The sequence below is a fragment of the Cyprinus carpio genome, chromosome A21, assembly GCF_018340385.1.
Source record: "Cyprinus carpio isolate SPL01 chromosome A21, ASM1834038v1, whole genome shotgun sequence".
NCBI classification, from domain to species: domain Eukaryota; kingdom Metazoa; phylum Chordata; class Actinopteri; order Cypriniformes; family Cyprinidae; genus Cyprinus; species Cyprinus carpio.
Window position 1 is genome coordinate 14,495,072 of NC_056592.1, and position 22,666 is coordinate 14,517,737.

The 22,666-nt window shown below is 35.7% G+C and overlaps 1 protein-coding gene across 8 annotated transcripts in view; it reads right to left on the reverse strand.

Moving 5' to 3' along the window:
• Window positions 1–7,210: 7,210 nt before the first annotated feature.
• nrg2a (neuregulin 2a) overlaps window positions 7,211–22,666 on the reverse strand; it is an 85,616-nt gene continuing 70,160 nt past the window's right edge. For 2 of the 8 annotated variants that reach the window (XM_042710992.1, XM_042710999.1), the window contains exons 6-11: window positions 19,543–19,566; window positions 15,494–15,596; window positions 14,225–14,360; window positions 14,005–14,135; window positions 11,849–12,073; window positions 7,211–8,342 (exon numbers count right to left, since the gene is read on the reverse strand). In XM_042710992.1, the coding sequence (XP_042566926.1) occupies window positions 7,691–8,342; window positions 11,849–12,073; window positions 14,005–14,135; window positions 14,225–14,360; window positions 15,494–15,596; window positions 19,543–19,566 (1,271 nt within the window). In that variant the 3' untranslated portion in view covers window positions 7,211–7,690. The remainder of the gene's footprint in view (window positions 8,343–11,848; window positions 12,074–14,004; window positions 14,136–14,224; window positions 14,361–15,493; window positions 15,597–19,542; window positions 19,567–22,666) is intronic. The other 6 variants (XM_042710994.1, XM_042710996.1, XM_042710995.1 and 3 more) reach the window with 6 other exon arrangements.

Here is a 22,666-nt window from a genome sequence, read left to right on the forward strand (position 1 = left end):
CTAATTTTTAGTTATTTATATGCTGCTTTCAAAAATCATTTTAATTGAATACACAACTAATGTTTAATGGCTGTCAGTGAAAAAAGTGCACCACAACATGTAGTTATGGCTTTAACCAGCAGGTAAAAAGCGCTTTACAGATATTTATATATCACTTCCTGTCACTTCCATGTCTCTTCCTGGTATCCTCCACAGAAATTCTAATGGAGTGAGTTTGGGGAGGGACTATTAGTTTTTCTGACCAATAGGAGATATAGTGAGTTTTCAGGAAAACACCTGTTATTTCTGGTTGGTGCCACTAGTGGTGCAAAAATTATACACTTCACCTGTAAACATCCTAGCATATTCAGAATGTGGGATGATACATATAACAGTTGTTGCATTTGGTTTGGCCAGTTTTGTTCTCATGTGTTGAAATAACCTGTTTATTAAATGATTGATGCGTGCATTGCTTCATCACAGAGATGTGAACCATCAGATGCTGCGCATCACATTTGCACGTGCACCCTCCACCACATTCCATCAGAGATCGCAGAACATTCATCATGTGCTGCCATGAATCAATGGAACACAATGGAGAAATGTTGACTTGACTTGTTGAAGCAGATCTTGTGACGCTTAGGCCGAAGATCCTGAAGATCAGGAGCAGAGATCATGCCTCACAACTTGTACCACAAAGAAAAAAGAAAAGTACTTTCATATGCACCATCTGCGTTCTGTTTGGAGTGTAAACTCCATTCAGCCTTTGTGTCATGATGAAGAACAGCACAGGCAATTAAACATGTAGAGATAGTAAAACACCCCTCACGCCTCCTTGTTCACTAATGACCATTAGGGATTTTTTGAGTGAAAACATGCATCATCCTGTCATGTTTTCTTTGCCTTGCAATCGGAGAGCGTGATTATGACACTTCATGTGTGGGAAAGTGCACCATGTGTAATTAACACGCACATCTTGAAGTTGGTGGGAAAGTGGTGTTTTTAAAATACTGGAAGTTTCCAGCTGTCTGAGCAGAAGATTGATCTCAGAGACACACCTGCTTCCCAGGATCTGATGGTCTTAGAAGACAAGTTAATCACTAATAAGAGTGTCCATTTTAATGAAAGGGAAAAGCTTTTAAAACACATTTACAAGTTTACAAATTTACTCGTTGTATTCATGTTGGCTTTAATATGGTTTTGAAAAACCATTTTCAAGAAAAGTTTCTATTTAATGACTCTAAAAACGTCATGTAGTGAAACCAAGTAAAATATCGTGTACACATCCTAACTTTTGTAGGCTGTATTTATGTAATTGGATGTTATCTTCATCTCTTATTCCATGTTATGTTATCTTTGTACTTCCAGTTCTGGATCAGTTGTCAGGTTTTGAAATCCTTGTCTAACTCTTGGAAATATTTACACATCTACGCTGTAGTGATGCAAACGACAGGCTACCTGTTTTATTCAGAGATAAACAGGTTTGCTGGTCCTATCTGGTTATGTTGGTCTATTTAATGACTTTAAAGGGCTTCTGTGTTTCAGTGTATTTCTTTAAAGCATGACAAAAGATTATTAAAACAATGATTCAAAATGTACTTTTAAATAAAACCTTTGAAGGGAGAGTTGACGGTAGCCATTGACTTCTATATTATGGAAAAATTACTATGGAAGTCAATGGCTACCTGTTTCGTTACTTACAATATGTTTTTTTTTTTTTTTTGATTATTTCATTTGTAATTATTATTTATTATTAGTCTTTTTTTGACAGTTCTGGATGGGATGAATTTCAGTTTTTTTTATTATTTTTTTTTATTATTATTATTATTATTCATTTGCTTAAATTAGGACTACATTATTATTTAATTATTTGTTCCATTTTTATCTAAATAATTTAACACTTTTTAAACTTTTTTAAATGCCAAATTGTATATTTGACAAATATGATGATTTATTATGTATACATTTATGATTAATATAAATGATAAATTAAAATATCAGGCCTCATATGAATTATAATCTATTAATTAATCTGTCTTATAATGTCTAAGAATATAATAATTATGTCTACCAAGCTCTGACAATGTATGGAATATTATATTAACAGACTATCCAAATTTTAATAAAACAATAGGCCGATACCTTTAGAAGCATGATGTGTCTGTCACTTTAAAGGTATGGTTCACCCAAACATGAAGAATGTGGGTAGCCTAACTAAACAGCTGCTGGTCCCCAGTAACTTCCATATAAAATATTGGGGACCAGAAACTGTTTGGTTACCCACATTCTTCAAAGTATCTTCTTTTATGTTCAACAGAAGAAAGAAATTATTTGAGGTTTGGAACAACTTGTGGGTGTGAAAACGATGACAGAATTAAAATTTTTCGGTGAACTATCCCTTTAAGTCAGTCCACCGTGCGCAACTGAAATGCTTCTCTGTAAACTGCGTGTTCATCATTAGTTACTGGAAAGACCCATTGATAATCTCACATCTCTCCCTCAAATGAAACTCAAAGGTAGTCCGTTTATCACTACGATTGACTTTTTTCCTGACGTGAACGACTAAAGAATAGAGCTCCAACAACAGTCTATTTCAATAATTCACTGTCCAATCAGGTTGAGAGACATTCCCAAGGACATAGAACCAGATTTTCAATGTTGTTGCTTCCAGGACGGAGAAAAGACAGATATGTGTAAAATTTGATAGCTGCCTTTGGCTCTAGAAACAAGGTAATATATTTCCGCAGTCAATATACATCATTCTGGTTTTTCAATGTTCACCTACCCAGAATGCACTAAAACCAACTTTCATGACAGTTCATATAGTTTGCTGCACTGAGTAAGAGTACGTTTTTGTATGATCTGCTCACATCCTGCTGAAGATTTGATTTTACCCAAGTTTTACCAACAAATAAGTTTTCATTCAGATCGTATGGATTCATATGAAATGGCCAACTCATTATGAATCCTTATAATATCAGATTACATCAACTAAAACCAGCCTGACCACTTTAGCCAGACTTGGAGACCAGCAACCACCTTAAAAGGCCTTAAAACAAATGTTTTTCAAAAGAAATATGTGCTTTATCGGCACACAATATCTTAATATCAGCATATATATCAATCCTAAAAAAGTGTCAGACTGTTGTTTAAACAAGCCATTATTTTATGTAACAGCATGCGACTAAAAGCCATTTTTCTTTAACATAAACTAGGTATCTGAGGTGAGATTGGAAGAGGTTTTTGCACTATAGTCTAAAGACATTAGCACTTTTATGAATAACTGAAGTATAAGAGAGAACTTACATTACTGAGATTGAAAAAATAAGATCTTTAGCAGTTGTTAAACTATGCTACTCAATACTAAAATGCTTTCATAACTACAGCAGGGATCTCCACATATATGACAGTCAGAGATAACATACTCAGCCTGTTTTACTGCATTTGCCCTGTAGAATCAAGCAAGTAAATACCTCTCAAAGTTGTAAGCGTGAAACTAAAAACAGTAAGGCCGCAGTCCACCTACAATTAAGTTACCATGGAACTATGCATTCAAGTTTACTTGGCAGCTCCTCAACAATATAGTGAGGCATATGTTTCATGTTTAGGCATGTCAGGATTGACCAAAGAGTGCAGAAACACATAAAACTGAGAGCTGATCAGGGTCATCCAGTGGAAAGCAAAGAGTTGGCAATGATGGGCCCCAGATGAATGTCTTTGAAATGTTTCACAAGACACAAAGAATCGCCTCTACGACACTGAAACTCAGATGTGTGCAGCTGGAGGTACGAGCTGTTGTGAGAGAACTATTCCTACCTTGTTCCCCAGCCTCCTCTGTCTGTCCATTTTGTAATGTCACACACACAAGGTTATAATAAACCATAAAGCACATGTTGTTTCGCCCAGAAAATGAATCCTCAGACATGGGCAATCATGAGATAAGATGAACAGACATAAATTAAAAAAAGCCATAAATGCTAAAAGTGGTTACATGGCTTTATCCGCCTTATTTTTTCAACTTCACTTTCACACAATCAGTTAGCCTAAATATAGTAACAAATTAACCTACACACAAATAGTACAATCAAACAAATATCCTAAAAATCAAAAAATTAGCCTAAATAAAGTAATAGTACATAAATAGTACTAGTTATAGTACATAAATAGAAAATATTATGTGTCAAAATGGGTAATACGTATTTTACCTAGCCTATTAAAAAAATAAAATAAAATAAAAATCTTCATTAAAAGCCTAATAACTAACCACTTCTCAGCATTTCCGGTTCTGTGTCTGTTGGAAAAGAATTTTACCATTCACTTAGCTCAAAAAACCTGTCTGTTGGAAAAGAATTTTACCATGGGTTTGTTCACTGAGCTGTAAAAATCTATAGCCACACAGACGAGACAGACAACAGGTCAGATATGGACGTGTGTCTAAATGATACCAAGAAAGATTTATTTTCTCATATGAACAGGTGTTTTCATTTTATTTTTACAATCTAAGACAATCGTGTGTGTTTGTCTCACTTTTTAAAATCCTCTAGCATTTTCCAAGAATGAACATGGTGGGGGGAAATATTCCTTCTTTTATTGCTGAATGTAAAAAATAAAAAATACACTTCCACTGACTTGAGGGTAAAAAAAAAACAAAATAAAAAAAACATTCATCTGCTGCTTGTACCATGCACCCATCTAACATCTAACACAAACAAAAACAAAATTCAGATGTTAAGACTTTACACCCTTGAATACCAAAAAAAATGAAAATAGAAATAAACTGGCAGGACACAACCGTTGAGTAGCGATATCATATTTAAACTAACATGTCTTTTTGGCATTTCTCAAACATAGAAATAAGACCCAAAATGTAAGGAAGAAAGGTAGGGGATCAAAATAATTTCTGCCCATACTTCAAACAAAACATCTCTTCATTTAAAAAAAAAAAAAAACAAAAAATAACATCATTAAAAACAAAAAATCAGCTGCTATTCCATTGTGCTGTCATAACACAGCATTAAACCCCTTTTTATCAGGACGTGTACATTGGTTTTTCACCAAAATAATCACAACTCATCTCTCTCTTTTTTAAATAGAAGAAGTGCATGAAAACATATTTATCACGTATCTGTCCAATTCTAATCTTCCTTCGTTATTTGGTGTTGATTTTCTGTGCTGAAACCAACTGACTTCACCCCCTAAACATATTATTCTTTACATCTTTACAAGGAGGCAAGCTGATGCTGACTGTGGACACTCTTTGTAGAAGGTGAGGAGTTAAAACAGCTGATTTTAGTACACTTCATCTCAGACTTATCCATACTGATTGTTTCTTAATGTAGGAGTATTTTCATCCAAACAGTCAGTCAGTGCAGCTGCTTCTGGTTTGGTTTGGGCCCAGTGAGTGCTTCAAAATGGACATGGAGTCACATATGAAAAAAAAGATAAACTGATGATATAGCATTTGATATAAAATAATAATAATAATAATAATGACCTGCACTATTTGGTGTCTTAGATTAACTGTGAATATATTAAATAATTCTGAAATATGTGGACCTAATGAAAAACACTGACTTAAAGTTAAACAACAACAGGAAACAAGTAGTTACATTACAACCAAAAAAAAAAAAAAAAAAAAACAGAAATGCACCGGAACACAAGTAGAATATAAAGTTTGCATATTTTGGTATTTTAATGACCCCTAATCTCATTTGAGACTGTGTTTCTTTTCATATGAGAAATTGTTTTTTCGTCACAATAACATTTCATGTCCGTCAAAACAACACACAATCGAAAACAACAAAAGACACACACAAAACAAAAAAAAAATCAACCAAACATAATTTGTTAATAAATATAAACATGCTCATCACACCGTCATATTCATTTGATTGTTCCATTATTTTTTTCTAGTTTTCACTGATACTCATCCACTCCACTGCATGTCAGATACTTTCACTCCCTCTGATGCCAGAGTTCCACTCCACACATGTCAGAAAATGAACTTGTGAAAAAAAAATGCATTCATGTTGCACAATAAAAATGTATTGTAGATAATAAAAAGAATAAATGTGCACATTTTATAATATAGATATATATAATATATATATATATATATACTAAATGGAATACAACAAACAAAACAAAAATTAAAAAATCAAACAAATAAACCACATTACAAACAATAAACATAGCAAAAAATAATACAAAAATTAATACACCACATCCAACACAAAAAACAAAACAACAAAAAAAAAAAAACGATTAAAAACTGTGCAAGAAAATATCCTCACTGAACAAAAGAATGGAATACATCAAACAAAGCAACGATTAAAAACTGTGCAAGAACATGTCCTGTGTGAACAGTCCCGTTACTCTCCCTGTCCCAAAGTACCAGGACCAATTGGTAGAGCGGACACATCTATCAGCCTGGTGTCAGTCTCTCTTCAGTCCTGCGCTAGAGGAAGATGTGCAGTGGAGTGAGGTCCTGAGACGCTGTGAGGCCTTCCATTCCTCCCGTCTATCTCTCCACTGGCCGCTCTAATCGGATGGATTTGCTGATAATGAGGGCGATTCGACTGAGTGACGGGAAAGTGGGCTGAGTGGGACACACTATTATGTTCTTTATTTCTTTGTTATCTGTCAAAAGCTATTAGCACTGACAGCCCGGCCCACGGCCTCCTCACATTTAACCCACAATCCCCTTTGGAAAGAGAAGGCTTCCGTGTGACAAACCTTAAGGTGCGGTCACATTAGCGAAATTTCAGGGCAAAAAAATCTGTTGTCAGTAGCGTATCGATGTATGAAGGACACAGGGGTCACTTTCAAACCAAGCAGTTTCTGCTTGGTAACGCAGCCAATCTGTGTGACAAACTTCAACAGCAGGAGGAAATCTTTCAATTGAAATGACTGGATTTCGCCCACGAAATCTCACCCGAACAATGGTAAATGTGACCGCACCTTTACCCTGTAGGGATGCAAAGCAAGTCAAGGCGGTGCATCTGTAAGACGACATCAAGTGCCCGCATGCGTAACTCTAAACAACAGCAGCATATTTCTCAGAGCCACAGTCATTTCGAGGCCTCTCGCATTTGGTCGTTCACATTCACACACGCACACTCGTACTTTTTTTTTTCCCAAACCCCCGATTGCATTTGTCATCAATTTCCTGTTGGCAAAGCAACATGATCATAAAACATCTCTGTGGATCAAATTCATGTAAACATACACCTTATGTTAGAGTGGTTTATATTGCATGACGGTGGGAAGGGTGGATGTCACAGTTCAAATGGGGGTCAGCTCCCAAAAGAACACAACCTGGAAAGGAAAGTAAGGAAAAAAGGCCAAAAAGAGACAACAAAAGAGTAAACGAGTATAAAAAATGAGGCGTCCATATAAGAAAGGCTACAAAAAACTCCACTGGCCCTCTGGCCCTCAGCATACAGCAAAAGGCACCACAATATTACTCTATTTTTTTTTTTAAGTAGTGAAAAAATTGGCACATATTTTTTATGCTGTAAATCAAAATGTACATATAAATAGAGTTTTCCCTATAAAAAAAGTCTTTGCTGTTAACTAGTAGACAACTTTTGCTAAAATGAAAATAAATATTTCATTTGTTTATAATATCTGTCAGTTATATAAAATAAAAATATTTCTTATAGGTGCATGTCTATAGTAGATTGGTTTTTGTGGATAGGTGGCGGTCTCTCTAGTGGGGTGCATTGTCCAGTTTGGAGCGCGACTGCGTCAGTCTGGTCTGTGTGTTGGCGCGAGGCCCGTGCCGCCCCCTCTGGGCGTGAGAAGTCTGCATGTCGGGCACGGGCCTGTAGAGGGTGACGGGCTCGGCGGCATTCATGTTCTGCATACTGAGGAAGGGCGTGCTCTCACCTTCCTCCTCCTCTGAGTCACTGTCCGACAGGCAGCTGCGTGAGCCTAAGTCCCGGGAGGGCTGGTAGCCGTGTGGCGCCACGTGGCAGTTGAGTCTGGACCTGCGCCAGTGCCGACTGCTTCTCTTTGGTTGCTCCATCGAGGAGAGGTACTCCTGGGTGCTCTCATAGTCTTCCTCCTGAGCCAGCCGGTAGGGGCTGGATGGAAGGCTGCCGGTGCTGTCTCGCAGGTAGCTGCCACGCTGCTGCTGCCGGTAGGGCTCGTGGCCCCGCACCTCGTGAAGGGGCACCTGGTAGCGCCGCAGCAGTGGCTGGTCCTCCTCCGGCGGATAGGGAGCATGGGCAGCGGGAGGCAGAGACATGGCGTGGCTGACGTTGGGAGACGTGATCTGGAAGGTAGGCACCTGCGGAGGCAGTGAGTAATGGAAGTCCACGGGAGACAGGCGAGCCGGAGTGGTCAGCGCTGACACGTACCTGTGCCAAGAGAAGGGCAGGGAGAGAGAGACAGCAGAGAGAGGAAGAAGAGCGAGCAAGAGCGGGAGAGAAGAAGGTTGTGTAGAACAGATATGCACATCAATTTCAAGTAAACACACTGTAAAAGCAAAGGGACCCACCACCGAAAATTCAGGGGTTCTCAACCTTTTTTGGTCACTCACGTGACCTCTCAGAGGGCAAACCGTGTTCTTAAGACTAACATAACATTTTGACATTTTATTTGAATGGAGATCACTGTCCATCCAGTTTGGATCGATAATTGGTCTTTGTTACAAATTTAAATAATAATAATATACTCTACAATTCAAAACTTTGAGATTTGTATGATTTAAAAAAAGAATTAAAATCTGCTCAAAATGGCATTTATTTTATAAAAAAAAGAAAAAGAAAAGTAAAACAAAACAACATTGAGATATATAATTACAATTTAAAATACATATTTGCTATTTGAATATTTTTAAACATGTAATAAATTCCTGTGATTTGTCATTCCTTAAGTGTCACATAATCCTTCAGAAATTATTCTAATATGCTCATTTTGCACTTTGGAAACATTTCTTCTTATTATCAATGTTAAAAATACCAGTGCTGCTTAATATTTTTGTGGAAAGCATGATACTCTTTTTCAGGATTTTTTGATTAATAGGAAGTCAAAGAAAACAGCATGTATTTAGATCAATTTAGAGCCCAGGCAGTCCTGGCCTAATGGTTATAGAGTTGGACTTGTAAGCCAAGGGTCACGGGTTTGAGTCTCGGTACTGGCAGGAATTGTATTGGGAGTGATTGACCAGTGCCTTCAATACCACCACTTAGGTGAGACCCTTGAGCAAGGCACTGAACCCCAAACTGCTGCAGCAAAAACAGCTGCCCTCCTCCTGCTTTAGGTGTGTGTGCACTTGAATGGGTTGAATGCAGAGAACAAATTCTGAGTACGGGACACCATACTTGGCTACACATCACTTATACATTTTGACAAAGTAATTAAAAAAAAAGTAACATGTAAGCACAAAATCAGCTGCTTTAAATATATATTTCTAACTATTACATTTGCTGCACTATATAAAATAACTATCATAAGTAAATATAATACAGTATATCTTCTGCTTCTGACCACACATGAGTGACCTCAAGGTTGAGAACCTCTTCCTCAAGTTCCCCCATGGAGAACCTGGAATTTTAAAATTGTGATTTTTTTTTAAGCCTGGAAAAGTAATTTAAAATTCAATCAGTCTTTAAAAAGTTGTGAATATTTTTTTTCTAGTTATACTCAACTGCTGACTAGAAATTGCTGTTTGAGTGCAACCTCTCTAAAATTGTGTTAAAACCCATACTCCATCATGGACAATTAGTGGAAATCCACTGGTCTAAAGGTGTGGGATCCCTGTTCTGTGTATACTGCCCATATGCAGTGATCCTGCCTTGCACTTTTGCAGTACTATATCAATTTACGCCCACCTTGCTATGACACTAGAAAAATGATAGTATGCACACTAAGACATGGCGGCTGAAAGCTCAATAGCAAATGACAGCAGACTTACACACTACAGGAACAAATGAGGCCACATCAAACCTCCCAGTCTTGGCTCAGCATTGTTACTGCAGCATGCCACCAGATGGATGACAACACTTGCCTAACGAGTTCCCTTCCATTAGAGTGCATCATGCTACACTTAATCATATATGTAGTTAATTTTCCTTGATGCCTTTGACTCTCTCTCTCTCTCTCAAAAAAAAAAGCCTCCCTATCTGCGCCACACACACAGACATAAACTGAGTGAGCTATGAGAACTCCCTATCTGTGCTTGTTCCTTTGGCCTGTGCTGTGTGAGTTAAAGTGAGCGTGCCCTAAGAGAGGAGGCCACAGTCAAACTGGAGCAGATAAATTAACACCGGCTGCTCTGTCACAGATTTGCAGAGCCTGAGGGCAGATAGCCGTATGCACAACAGCTCAGTCAGCTGCAGAGCAGGAGAGACAGTAGAGAGGGAAATAGTGCAGGGCAGAACACCAGAGACCTGTTTCACCCCTGAGATAACGTGTTGTTCGGCTCTTGTTGACTTAATGAACCCCTCACGGTATAAATTCTCCTGTTTTGGCCCCTGCATGGTGGCGTGGGCGTTTCGCAGGCGAGAGATAACTGTAAATACAGCTGGCCGTGGGCTAGAATCTCTCTTCCTTGATACAAATACTGCGTATCTGGAGCAGAGAAGCTTTGCTTGACCCCGATTCCCTCTCTGACACTCTCATCTATCTATCTATCTATCTATCTATCTATCTATCTATCTATCTATCTATCTATCTAGATATATAGATATATATATATTGATTACTTCTTAAATCGTAGTCCATTTATGATTATGAATTACATAATGGAAATTATTGTTTGTAGAGTAATCTATTGTATTACAAACTTCAATACAATACAACTACAAATATGTTCCATTCTTTGTTATCAATATCACTCATTACATTATGCCAGGGTTTCCCAAACTGGGGTTTGTGAATTGATGAAAATCTGGAAGACTTTCCAAATGTATCAAAACAGCAGAATTTTAGAAAGCAAATTTAAGAGAGAAAAAAGTAGAATTAGGGCATTAAATAATGTACCACCATTGTGTGAATAATATGTGAATAATATACAATATTTAATAATAATTTAGTAATTTACTGCCATTGAGTGAATATGTATAATCTATAAAAACTAACTGTAATCTGATCATGAGCATTTTAAAATGTAATTTAATTTAATTATAAGTACTTAATTTTTTTTAATCTGATTACGTAATGCTGATTATCTGTGAGTTACTACCAGTACTGTGTCTGTGTGTGTGTGTGTGTGTGTGCGCGCACGCATATATATATATATATATATATATATATATATATATATATATATATATATATATATACATATTCCTTAATTAGATTTTTATTCCTTTTTTATTATAATCAGCTCACTTTTTCATTTAACATTTTTTATCAATGATATTATTATAATACTGTAAACTAAGTACTTAATTTTTTTCATCTGATTACGTAATGCTGATTACATGTGAGTTACTACCAGTACTGTGTCTGTGTGTGTGTGTGTGTGCGCGCATGTGTATGTATATATATATATATATATATATATACACACACACACACACACATAGATAGATTTTTATTCCTTTTTTATTATAATCAGCTCACTTTTTTTATTTAACATTTTTTTTTTATCAATGATATTATTATAATACTGTAAACTAACTTTATGTAGTTGCATGGGCTGTTGAATTGTGGGGTTCAAGTTTTAATTACGCAGACAGACCTTTAATTTGAATCCTGATGGTACATGCTGTGAATATTTGCTATTGAATCTTTCACGCCACCCATGCAAGACCCCAGGGGTAAAGGAGACCGTGCACTGAAACACAGAGGAGTCTTACTGCACACACTAAAAAAGTTCTCAGTGCCATGGCTGCAGAGAGGGGGCGCTCCTGCGCACCTGTCGCTATGCGGAGAGTCCCCAAGCGAGTCGAAAGAGTCGCCGTACTGCAGGGCCGGCCGGTGGGGCTCAGTAAAGCCACAGTGTGCGGCACGCCTGGCCCGAGCCTCCATGCACGCAGGACTGTTGCATTTACTGGTCCCCACTGAGGACGACATCATGCCGGAAGGACAGTCGGAGAGGACGCTGTCTGTTCGCTCCAGACTCCACGTTCTCCCTTCATGTCTGAGAAAGACAGAAAGAAAGAAGGAAAATGAAAGAAAAGGGAAGGAAAGAAAGAAAGCAGGATAGAAAAAGTGCACAAGATGCTTAACCCAGTGGTTCTCAAATTGTAGGGGGACGGGAAGCTTCCCAAGTTCTTAGATTTCTTTAATTTCCTTTGGCTTCACAAGACTATGATTTCACAAGAATATAGAGCATATGGAGTCATATGGACTACTTTTATGGTACTTTTATGTGATTTTTGAAACTGGACAGTTGGTCACAATCCTCTCATGTCTCATCAATCTCAGTTTGGGTTCCACAGATAAAAAATATGGATTTATACCAACATGAGGACAGTGTTATTTTAGTGCTATTTATAACTATAACTATAATAATTGTTATTTTTATAATTTTAATTACACTTATAGTGTCAGATATACTAACAGCATGCACCAGAGCAAACCATCTTTTGGTGCTAAAATAGTACTGTCAGGATTTACTAAAGACGCACAGTGAAGAAATAGAGCTGAAAAGCTTTGGACACAGTTATTTTTGTGCCTGATCTTATTGAATATGCATTTGTAGGAGTCTCCCTTTCAGATGCAAAAATTTATGGGAGTAGAGTATTAAAATGAATCACGCAACACGATTTACTAATGTTTGCGCTCATCAAATGACTGGTATTTGCACCGTTATTTAATGCTAAAAAACATGTCTTAAAGCAGACGCTAATTTGCGCTGCTCATGGTAGATTGTGCTGGTAGTTATGGAAATTATCTGGCTGCGTCTGTGTTCTTTAATTTGCACATTGTCAGTAAATCACCCGCAGAAATTACCACTCCCATTAGCGCTTTTTTGGAAGTGTGCTCTCATGCTAATCTGGATTTTTTTTAGTAAATTTGGCCCTTAGTCATTGATTTGTGCTTGTCATTTGTATTTGTTTTTAAAAATATTTCTAAAAAGTATTGATTTATTTTTATTTAATTTTTCGATTTTCTTTAATTTCAGTCAGTTGTCAAGTCAACATTTCCAAATTTTTGGTTAGTTCAAGTTTTCCATCTAATATTTATATTTTATTTCAGCTTCATTTAACAAAAATTATTTTTTTAATAGTTTTATTTCTTGGTAACAATAAAAACGCTGCATAAATGGCAAAAGTTTGATTTCTGGGTGAAACAATTCATTAAATTTAGCTTTTCATTTAATTATTTATATGCATTATTTATATTTTATATACAAACTTTGCAAAAGATAATGTAGGTATGCTGATAGTAAATGATTTTTTCTTCATTTTTCCTTTTTTAACTTTTAATTCAATATTCACTACAGTGAAAACTATCAAATTGTAGTTTATTTTTTGTCTTTTTTTATATACACAACAAAAACTGACAGATTAAAAATATTTCTTTTTCAAAAAAAAATTTCAATAAAACCATAGCTTCACTTCTAATTTGCTTTATGACATATCGCAATCTGTCAAACAGATCCCCATTATTCAACAAGTACAAACATTCTAACAAAATTTGCCAACATTGTGGTTGGTTGATTACAGTGGAAGTGTACAGTTGTACAAAGGTTGTTCCTGTTACAAAGGAGTCATGACAGAACAAACCGTGAACCACTGGTTTAACACATATGTGTGTAAGAATCAGTTTGAGTGAAAAGAGTGAAGTCGGAGGTCTGCGAGGTGATCATGGTGTATAACCCCTGAATTTCACTCACTCACTCACACACACACACACCTGTGGCCTGATTCTAAAAGGGATGAATTATGGCCGCCTGACTCAGATTCCAACGGGATAGTGGAATGGGAAAGAATGCTGAGTGAGATGAAACAGACGTATGACTCAGGTAGGGGGCAACTGGAGCACGACCCCTAGTTCTTCATGAGTCTACACACACAAATCCTCTGCTCATTTGTGGTCAAACATGCCAAGCTGTAAGGAATGTACCTGTGAGTGGAGATTAAATGAGCTTGGGTGGAGGAGTTGTGGGATCTGGAAGACTGCCGGCTGCCAGGAAAAGGTGCCTCTGCTCCGTGTCCAATGACTCTCTCAGTCCCCGGTACATTTTTGGAGATATACTGCAATTAGAGAACAAAAGAGGCCTTCAGTTACAGACTGATGATATTACATCACAACCAAACCCATTTTATTAAGTGGAGTGACGTACATCTACCATGGGTATCTCCTCAGGACCAGGTCCTGGGTGATTAGGTCCGTTGGCCAGGTTGCGGTTGGGATGATCCACATAAATGTTCTGCCTCAGATGATTGTGCATCTTCTTCCTCTGTTTCCTGGGGGGGAGGCTACAGTGAGGCAGTGTCACTCTCTCAGACACCGGCCCAGAGTCACAATCATCACATCACATTTAAAAAAAAGTCTTGCTACTGCTCTATGTTTCTGCTAACTAATTTTTCAATATCCCATTTAGTTATTTTCTGTATAATGATTCTAAAGTATTCAAACACTTAAGCCACACTTAAAATGTTAATTAGCGGCATCTGAGAAGACATGATGCTAAACCATTATTCTTTGTTTTGGTTTTGATTGTTTTTTGCTTGAAAAGTGCTGTCTTTCTTTGAAAAATATACCACTTGGATTGAAGTTTTATTATGTAGTGTAATTTATTTTTATACCTTATTTTAAGATGCAAACGTTCAAACACACTCAAAAACTTTCCAAGCAAAAGTCATATTAATAGAATAAAAAGGTTTAAAACACATTTACTCAATTCCAAATTAATTCCAAAGCAAATGTAGCTTTACAATTAACCAAACTGTATTGTTTAAAACTTATTGAATCATTTTTAATACAATAAAAAAAATAATAATAATACCATTAAGATTAAAAAAATAATAATAATACTTTTATTAGGATGCATTAAATGAATCTATACTGAGAGTACAGACATTTACATTGTTACAAAAGATTTCTATTTCAAATATATGCTGTTCTTTTGAAATTTCTGTTAATCAAAGAACAATAATTTTCCACAAAAATATTAACTAGCACAACTGTTTTCAACATTGATAATAATAAGAAATCATCAGCAGCAGCATATTAGAAGGATCATGTGACAGTGAAGCCTGGAAAATTGGCTGCTGTATATTCAGCCCCGCTATTACAGGAATTAATTACGTTTTAAAATATATTCAAATAGAAAACAGTTATTTTGAATTGCAATAATATTTCACAATATTACTTTATAAATGCAGCCTTGGTGAACATAAGAGATTCTTTCAAAAAACCCAAAATTTTGAACAGTAGCACACTTTTAAAAGTTCATACTTATAGTTAATTTGCAAAATATGTGATTTCAGTTTTCATGGAAATACAATTGAGGCCAGTCGAAAATTTGCCAAAGGGCACCATTAAATGTTATTACAGTAATGTGTTTATAATTGTAAGTAATATTACTGCCGTTGTGTCTTATACTTACTTGGTTTTGCAGTAGGCCACCACACAGACTATGCCCACCACCAAAAGAGCCACACAGATGCCGGTGATTGTCAGGACTCTCTTCTGATAGAGCTCCTCTGCCTCTGCACATCACCACACACACACAGACACGCAACAATTATCAGCCTCATCTGCAACTAAAACTGCTTCTAAACTCTCACGTAAACAGTTCCCACTGCTGCCCCGATCCTCCTTCAAGTCATCTAGTGATGAAATCTTAGATATATCATGTACGGTTTGGTTCTTTCTATCATGTTATGCTTTCATTAACTGCATGGATATGATAATTAATATGGGAACGAGGCTCAGGGCTAGACAAGGGCTTGAATGGACCAGCTCAGCAGTGCAAACTGCTTGTGTGAGGAATAATGCGTATCATTGTCGTGGACGTTAGGGAAGCGGTCTGTCTGAACGATATCCCGATGGCCACAGATGATTTCTGTGAGTCACTCCATAGATGCCTTCCTCCACTGGGGGGCGTCGCAATTCAGCTCAGTTTACAAACTCCAATAGCATATCAATAGGACAATTGAAATATGGATGGATGATTGGGACAAATTGGGTTAAGAAGTGATTACATGGAGGCACAGAAACAATCAGCAGGGTGTTTGTTTGGCTTGGTCAGTTATATTTTATTAATGAATTCATAACCAATCAAATCATGGATGCATCGAAATCTTTAAAGGAATATTCTGGATCTACTTATCAAACTGAGCTCATTTAACAGCATATGTGGTATATTATTGATTAGCTTGTGCTAAAAAAAAATAAAATCCTTTTTATATACAATTTTTATAAAATGATAAAATTCACATTTCTGCTTTCAAATCCATTGAAAGGTTTCCCTCTTTACTTTTTTTATTTTTGCTTTATTAAATAAAACAGGGGATGAGTAAATATTTGTGGTAATATAACATTATACAACAAACTTTAAACTGAGTGTAAAAGTTTTTCAGCTTTTGTTCTTTTTAACAAAAGAATTGATGTACAGTAAGTGTTTTTATAAATTAATAAGCTTAACTGTAACCTTGAGTTTTGTTTTTTTAAAGAAAACCTTTTTTTTAATTACAGTAATTACACCACATGCTGTAGATTAAGCATAACTTGTTTGAACCCTGAATATTCCTTTAAAACAAAACTGAATGTTGGGCATAATTCAAAAGGAAATATATATATATATATATATATATATATATATATATATATATATATATATATATATATATATATAACAGACTACATCCAGCCTCTGCCTTTTCCTTGGAAATGGGCCTTGGTTATCAAACCACAGACTACATCCAGCCTCTGCCTTTTCCTTGGAAATGGGCCTTGGTCTAGAAGAAGAGAATTATATCCCAAGAACCACAGGGGCTAGTTAGGGGAGAAATATTTCATAATCAATAATGAAATAATCCAGCTGTCGTTTGCTCGGTAGTACAGAGCGAGGAGGAGAACATTATTTCTGAAGGGCCTCGTCTGTGTTGGTAGGAACGGAGCTGATTATGTGCTTTAAGCACACAGCGTGACTTCATAGAGACCCTAGTTTACACGTACCGTAAAATGGACCACTTTCAAGGGAAAACAGAGGCTGTTTTTGTAAACAAAGAACAGACAATTGGGAGAGGTCATATAAACAACCCAATTATTGTACTAATGCAGTTTGGCATGCCAGGGCACTAGGATTCAGTTTGTTCAAGCCCAGTAAAATTAAGAACAGAAAACAAAAGAGAAACTCCGTTCAATTTGAACCATTATCAACTGCAGAAATCACATTGGTGAAGCAGAAGAATGGAAAAGTAGCGTGCAAGGAGTCGAAAAATAATTAAGCAAAGACAACACAAAAATGGGTAGATGGAAAATGAAAGTAAAGGAAGTATTTTGTTTGGGGAAACAAAAGGGAACTCTTATCCGCAGCACTCATCCATATTGCCTTAAAAAAGTACCACGATCAGCTGTACAATAAAAGTCCATCTGGAAAAGTTACAGCTAGTCATGATCAGATTTTATGTAAACACTTTGAAAATACAGCTGTACAACCCCTGATGTCAAAAGGTAAACTGCAAAAATTATTTATTCAGTATTTTTGTTGTTTTCTAGTAAAAATATCTAAAAAAAAAAAAAAAAAAAATTCAATGATATATTAACTTGATAAAGAAAACTATGTTAAGTATTAAGAATTGTTCTTGTTTTCTTTATTGTTTTAAGCACATAATTACATTTCAAATACATGAAATTTTTCCAGTTTTAAGTATTATTCTTACAAAATTTTGTTTTAAAATATAAAATATGTATCTACCTTTTGTAGTTACCTTTATCTAAAATGACAACATTTTACAATTTAGTTTGTTTAAAAAATAATAATTGAAATTGTGGTAACAAAAATATATTACACTTTTTAAAAAAATATAAAATTTATAAATATATAAATGACATTTTTTAATTCTCTGGAAGTCTTAATATGAAAAAAATATATACTTTTTTTTTTTTTTTCTCGGTGCAAACAGGCAAAATCCTGAAAGTGCGTGTGCAAGGGAAAATGAACACATTGATCCAATGTGATCCAAGGCTTTCCATGTATAACATAATTAGATTCAATGTTATTACAACTCCAGTGCACATAAATTCACTTGAAGCCACACACTTGTTATGTTTACCATTCAGTAAACACCAGGTTGGTGTGTAAAACTGACAGAGGTATACACAAATCACCCCCGCATAATGCTAACTCCTTAAGAGCCTGCGACTATCTGCATACACTTGAAGAAATCTGTGTACATCTTCATGTTGATGACAAAAAACCGACTCATTTGCCGACTCTTTATGTTGTTCCAACCAATTCAACAAAATATATGGTTGTCAAAAGTCTTACATAAAACTTGATCTAACTACGCACGTTGTTAAATGCTCACAGTAAAACTGTTTTTGGCAATGTTTCTGGTGCTGCAAGAACATTTATGGCTAATTTTAAATAGGTAAAACAGTGAGAAGATGGAAACTTCCTAGGCTTTGTTAACACTGCACGCAAATACAATTTAGTTGTCAAAACTGATCTTTTCGACATTTTGCAAGGGATAAAATTTAAGCTGTTTGTTCAAATAGTGAAGAGAATTTATGGTGTTTGTGCACTGGTTGCTACAGACGATGAGGTATGGATTTTTGGGTAAAAATCTGCTTATGGTATTGGTAAAATAGTTCATTGAGGGCACATAATGGCCCCTAAGGGGACATTTTTATACACCTTTTAAGGGTCAGTAATATGACATTATTTTAGCTGGAATAAATTAATTTATTAAAAAAATATAATGCAGTTCATACATACAATGACTTGAAAGAAAAGTCACTTTTCTAAGCATCTTTTTAATTTCTGAATTAAATCTAATTTTGATATTACCTTTAATATTACCTTTAAAGTCAGAAATGTCCTGACACTGTATAATGAGGGGAAAAAAATACGTTTTTTTTTTTTTTTTATTAAACCTTTATATAAAATTATATAAATTATATATACATATGTTTTATTAAATAAATTTCATGCTGTTTTTGTCTGGTTTTTATGATGTTTTTTGTCAGTGTGTATGATGTTAAATCTGAGTCATGTCACTGAATGACAGAAATAAATAAATAAAATCAAAACATTTGAAATCTGATATGATTCCAAAAAGCACATTCCCAAAAAAAGAAAAAAAAAAAAAGATTTTAATCAGATATTTAGACCACAGATGGATGTTTATAAACATCAGATTTCATATTGTTGTTGTTTTTTCCTGAAATGGATTTGAGTCGGATCCGATTCTTTCTGCCTGTCTGAACAAAGCCTTAAAATCCCACTGCGATTAGACGAGGGCTGCAGATAATGATTCCCATTCTGACGGGCTACTATACAGAGCAACGGCTGATTGACAGATTTATTAGTTAATCAATTTGTTCATTTGCTTTAGAGTCCATCAGAGAGAGGCTACGGAGGTGTGTCAAATGGAATGAGATCTACACAGTTCAATCTGGAAATCGGAATGAAGGATTGGTCCATACCCATAAATTCAATCCCAAGAGACTCTGCCAGTGCAAAGAGTTGATAATGAAGAGCAAAACAAAAACAGAGAGAGAGGAAAAACAAGATTTAAGAGAGAGATATCCCACCATACACAGGAACACATATGGGCATTATGAAAGTCACATTGTAGACACATCATGCAGATACTAAAGAAAATAAGTGGTTAGATCATGCAGGTTAGAGCACGACTGAAATATGACCAAACCTAGAATAAATAGCAAGATAATAAAATAAAATCATAAAAAAAAACATAAAAATAACAAAAATCATCAAACCTATAACACACCATCAAACTAGTAGTTTATTTCGGTATTTATTACATGATTAGGATCTGAGATTTTAAAAACGAGCAGCTTGGTTAGTAGATTCGATTTTATGAATTAATGTCATTGTGGGGTAAAGTCAATGTTAGACACTTATTGTTATTCTACGGCAGTTATTTCAACTCTATCACTGTTATAATTATTGTTATACTACAAACAAAACAGCAAGTATACAAGAATGCAAGTAAATTGATATACATTCCAGTAGTCATTAAACTACACAATTAAAATATCTCTGATGTGTCTTACCTGTGGGGCACACAGACAGCTGATTTTATTCATAACATTTTGGTGCATTTTTAGGTTAATTGTTAATATCAAGATGCTATTTACACTCTGGGACGTGTATATTAGTAAAACATGCTCTATGCAACAAATATTATGTTTAGACAAAGTAACTTATATTCAAATTTGCCTGTATCTTCAATCTGGTTTGAGTATACATTCAGATACTTCATGGGGGCTTTAAATGGTGGTATACTGTAGCTGATAATGCTATCAAAATATGTTCTTACACAAAGGGCCCTGGGTTCAGGATAATTTGATTATTTGAATTAATGGATGAGCGACAAGCACTTTTCTGGCCAGCTCACGTGACTAATACTAGCTGCAGGAAATTCCCACTGTTGTCATGACAACGGAATTTCACAGGCCTGATAGAGGTACAACGGAATTTCACAGGCCTGATAGAGGTGGAACAGATGAGCAATCCACAGGTAGAGATAAGCTACTGCTTTTAAAAAAAATACTTTTATTTTTTACTTTATAATGCAAAAAATAAAACATAATTAAAAACACTAACACTTTACAATAAGGTTCATTAAAAACACTAACACTTTACAATAAGGTTCATGCTAGAATGGTAAAAAGCAGCTTGGATATTCCTCAAAATTTCTCCTTTTATGTTCCACAAATAAAAAAATTTGTAATTTTTAAATAAAAATTACATTAAATCAATCAATCAATTGACCAATCAAACAATCAATAATTTTTTTTTCTGTCAGTTATTCCAGGGCCTGCAGTCTGAAAGCCCCTGGGCTGTCACAGTGCTACCGTTTTAGCTCTCTACTATGACTCGTGCGATTACAATTCTCTTAACCTTCCACTCTTCGCATAAACGACTGGATATGCGCCTAATAGCGCACATTTATCTAGGTTTAATGTTTAAATTAATATTGTGAAATGCGTGAAGTTTTATATCTATAGATTTTATTTTAGGCAAAGTCGTGTTGATTTGAGAAGGCTAAATTGATCAAACACATGCTCAACTCACTGCCACTGGCCACTTGGTCGTTACTTTAAAAAACAAAAACTTGAATTTAACGAACACAAAATGTTACAAACATATTTCTAAATTAACTTCATAAAGAAACAAAAAGAAAAATACCCACTTTTCCATTAAAAAACAAAACTGAACTATTTTAATGGCTTGTGTAAAGGGGAAGAGAGAGAGAAAGCCTACTCATTCCCTCGTTTCAATTAAAAATTCCCCCTCGGCTTCTCCCAGTAATTCTCCCAATCTGCCCGGGCCCATATGCACCCGCATACCCTGCATACCCAGACACTACGCCCCTGATCACACGCACTTATTATGCTACATTTATACTATTTACATTTCCCCAGGTCTAAAAGCCTCAGTACCCGCACTGTTTCAACATCTTATGTTGACAGACACTCATTTCCAGACCTCCCAAAATGAACAGCGCTACAAAATATGGAAAGGAAGCCTGGCTGTTGACAATGGAAAAGCTAACAATCCACACATGCAAAGACTTGATCCGCTGTCCTGATATAAGTAACAATTCAAGTCAATAAATCATGACACAGGTTATAGCGCAAGTGTCATATTATAATTTTTCTTGTTTTGCACCACTTTGAGTGTTTTTAATAACACCTAATAAATTATTCAATTTATACAGAGAGGAAATCTTTTCCGTTCTACATGCAACTGTGTGCGCTTTCCGTCCACGGATAGTTTTGTTAACATCAATCTCTCGTGTTCTACCTCCTGTCTTTTTATTAACTAATAAATTATATGTTGAGATTAAGGTCATGGTAGGACATGGCAGCACAGCAAAGCTCTCTAGAGCACAAAGGCCTGATTATATGCACTATGTGGACATAAGCAGGAGCTAATAGCTCACAGGCATGAGCTGTCAGGTGTAGTGATTCCTGAGCCTCCCTTTAATTTAGGTGTTTTTCTTCAGTTGATGGACATGTGCAGTGGAGACGCCGATCTGTAGCCTTATACGGTTAAAATGTGTCACCTCGGGGAAGTGAAAAACAATAATTTCACATAAAAATCAAGCACCTGATAAACTAAACAATGGTGTATTCAGATTTGTGCCAGGGGATTTGTGACAGGATTGTTTAAGGGAAACAATGCATTGCATAGTGCTCTTGTTTTACATTACATTTTTTTTTTTTACTTTGGTGAGAACTAATGAACAGAAAACTGAGGCTGTTATTATCATATCAAATGAAATAGGCTGTAAAAGTTAGAAACTAATTACGAAGTTGCAGAATACATTACAGTTCGGTAGAAAAATTATTTACATGGAGTTTGGTGGAAAAAATATTTACATATATTTATGCATTTGGAACATGCTTTTATGGAACACGACTTTGCATTCAAGGAATACAGCTATATACAGTTCATATATTCTCTGAAAATCGAACCCAGGACCTCGCTGTTGCTATTACTATGCCCCACTGGTTGAATCATAGAAATAGTATTGATATTAAAAGTCAGGCTGATAACTGATAAATGGCTGACCTT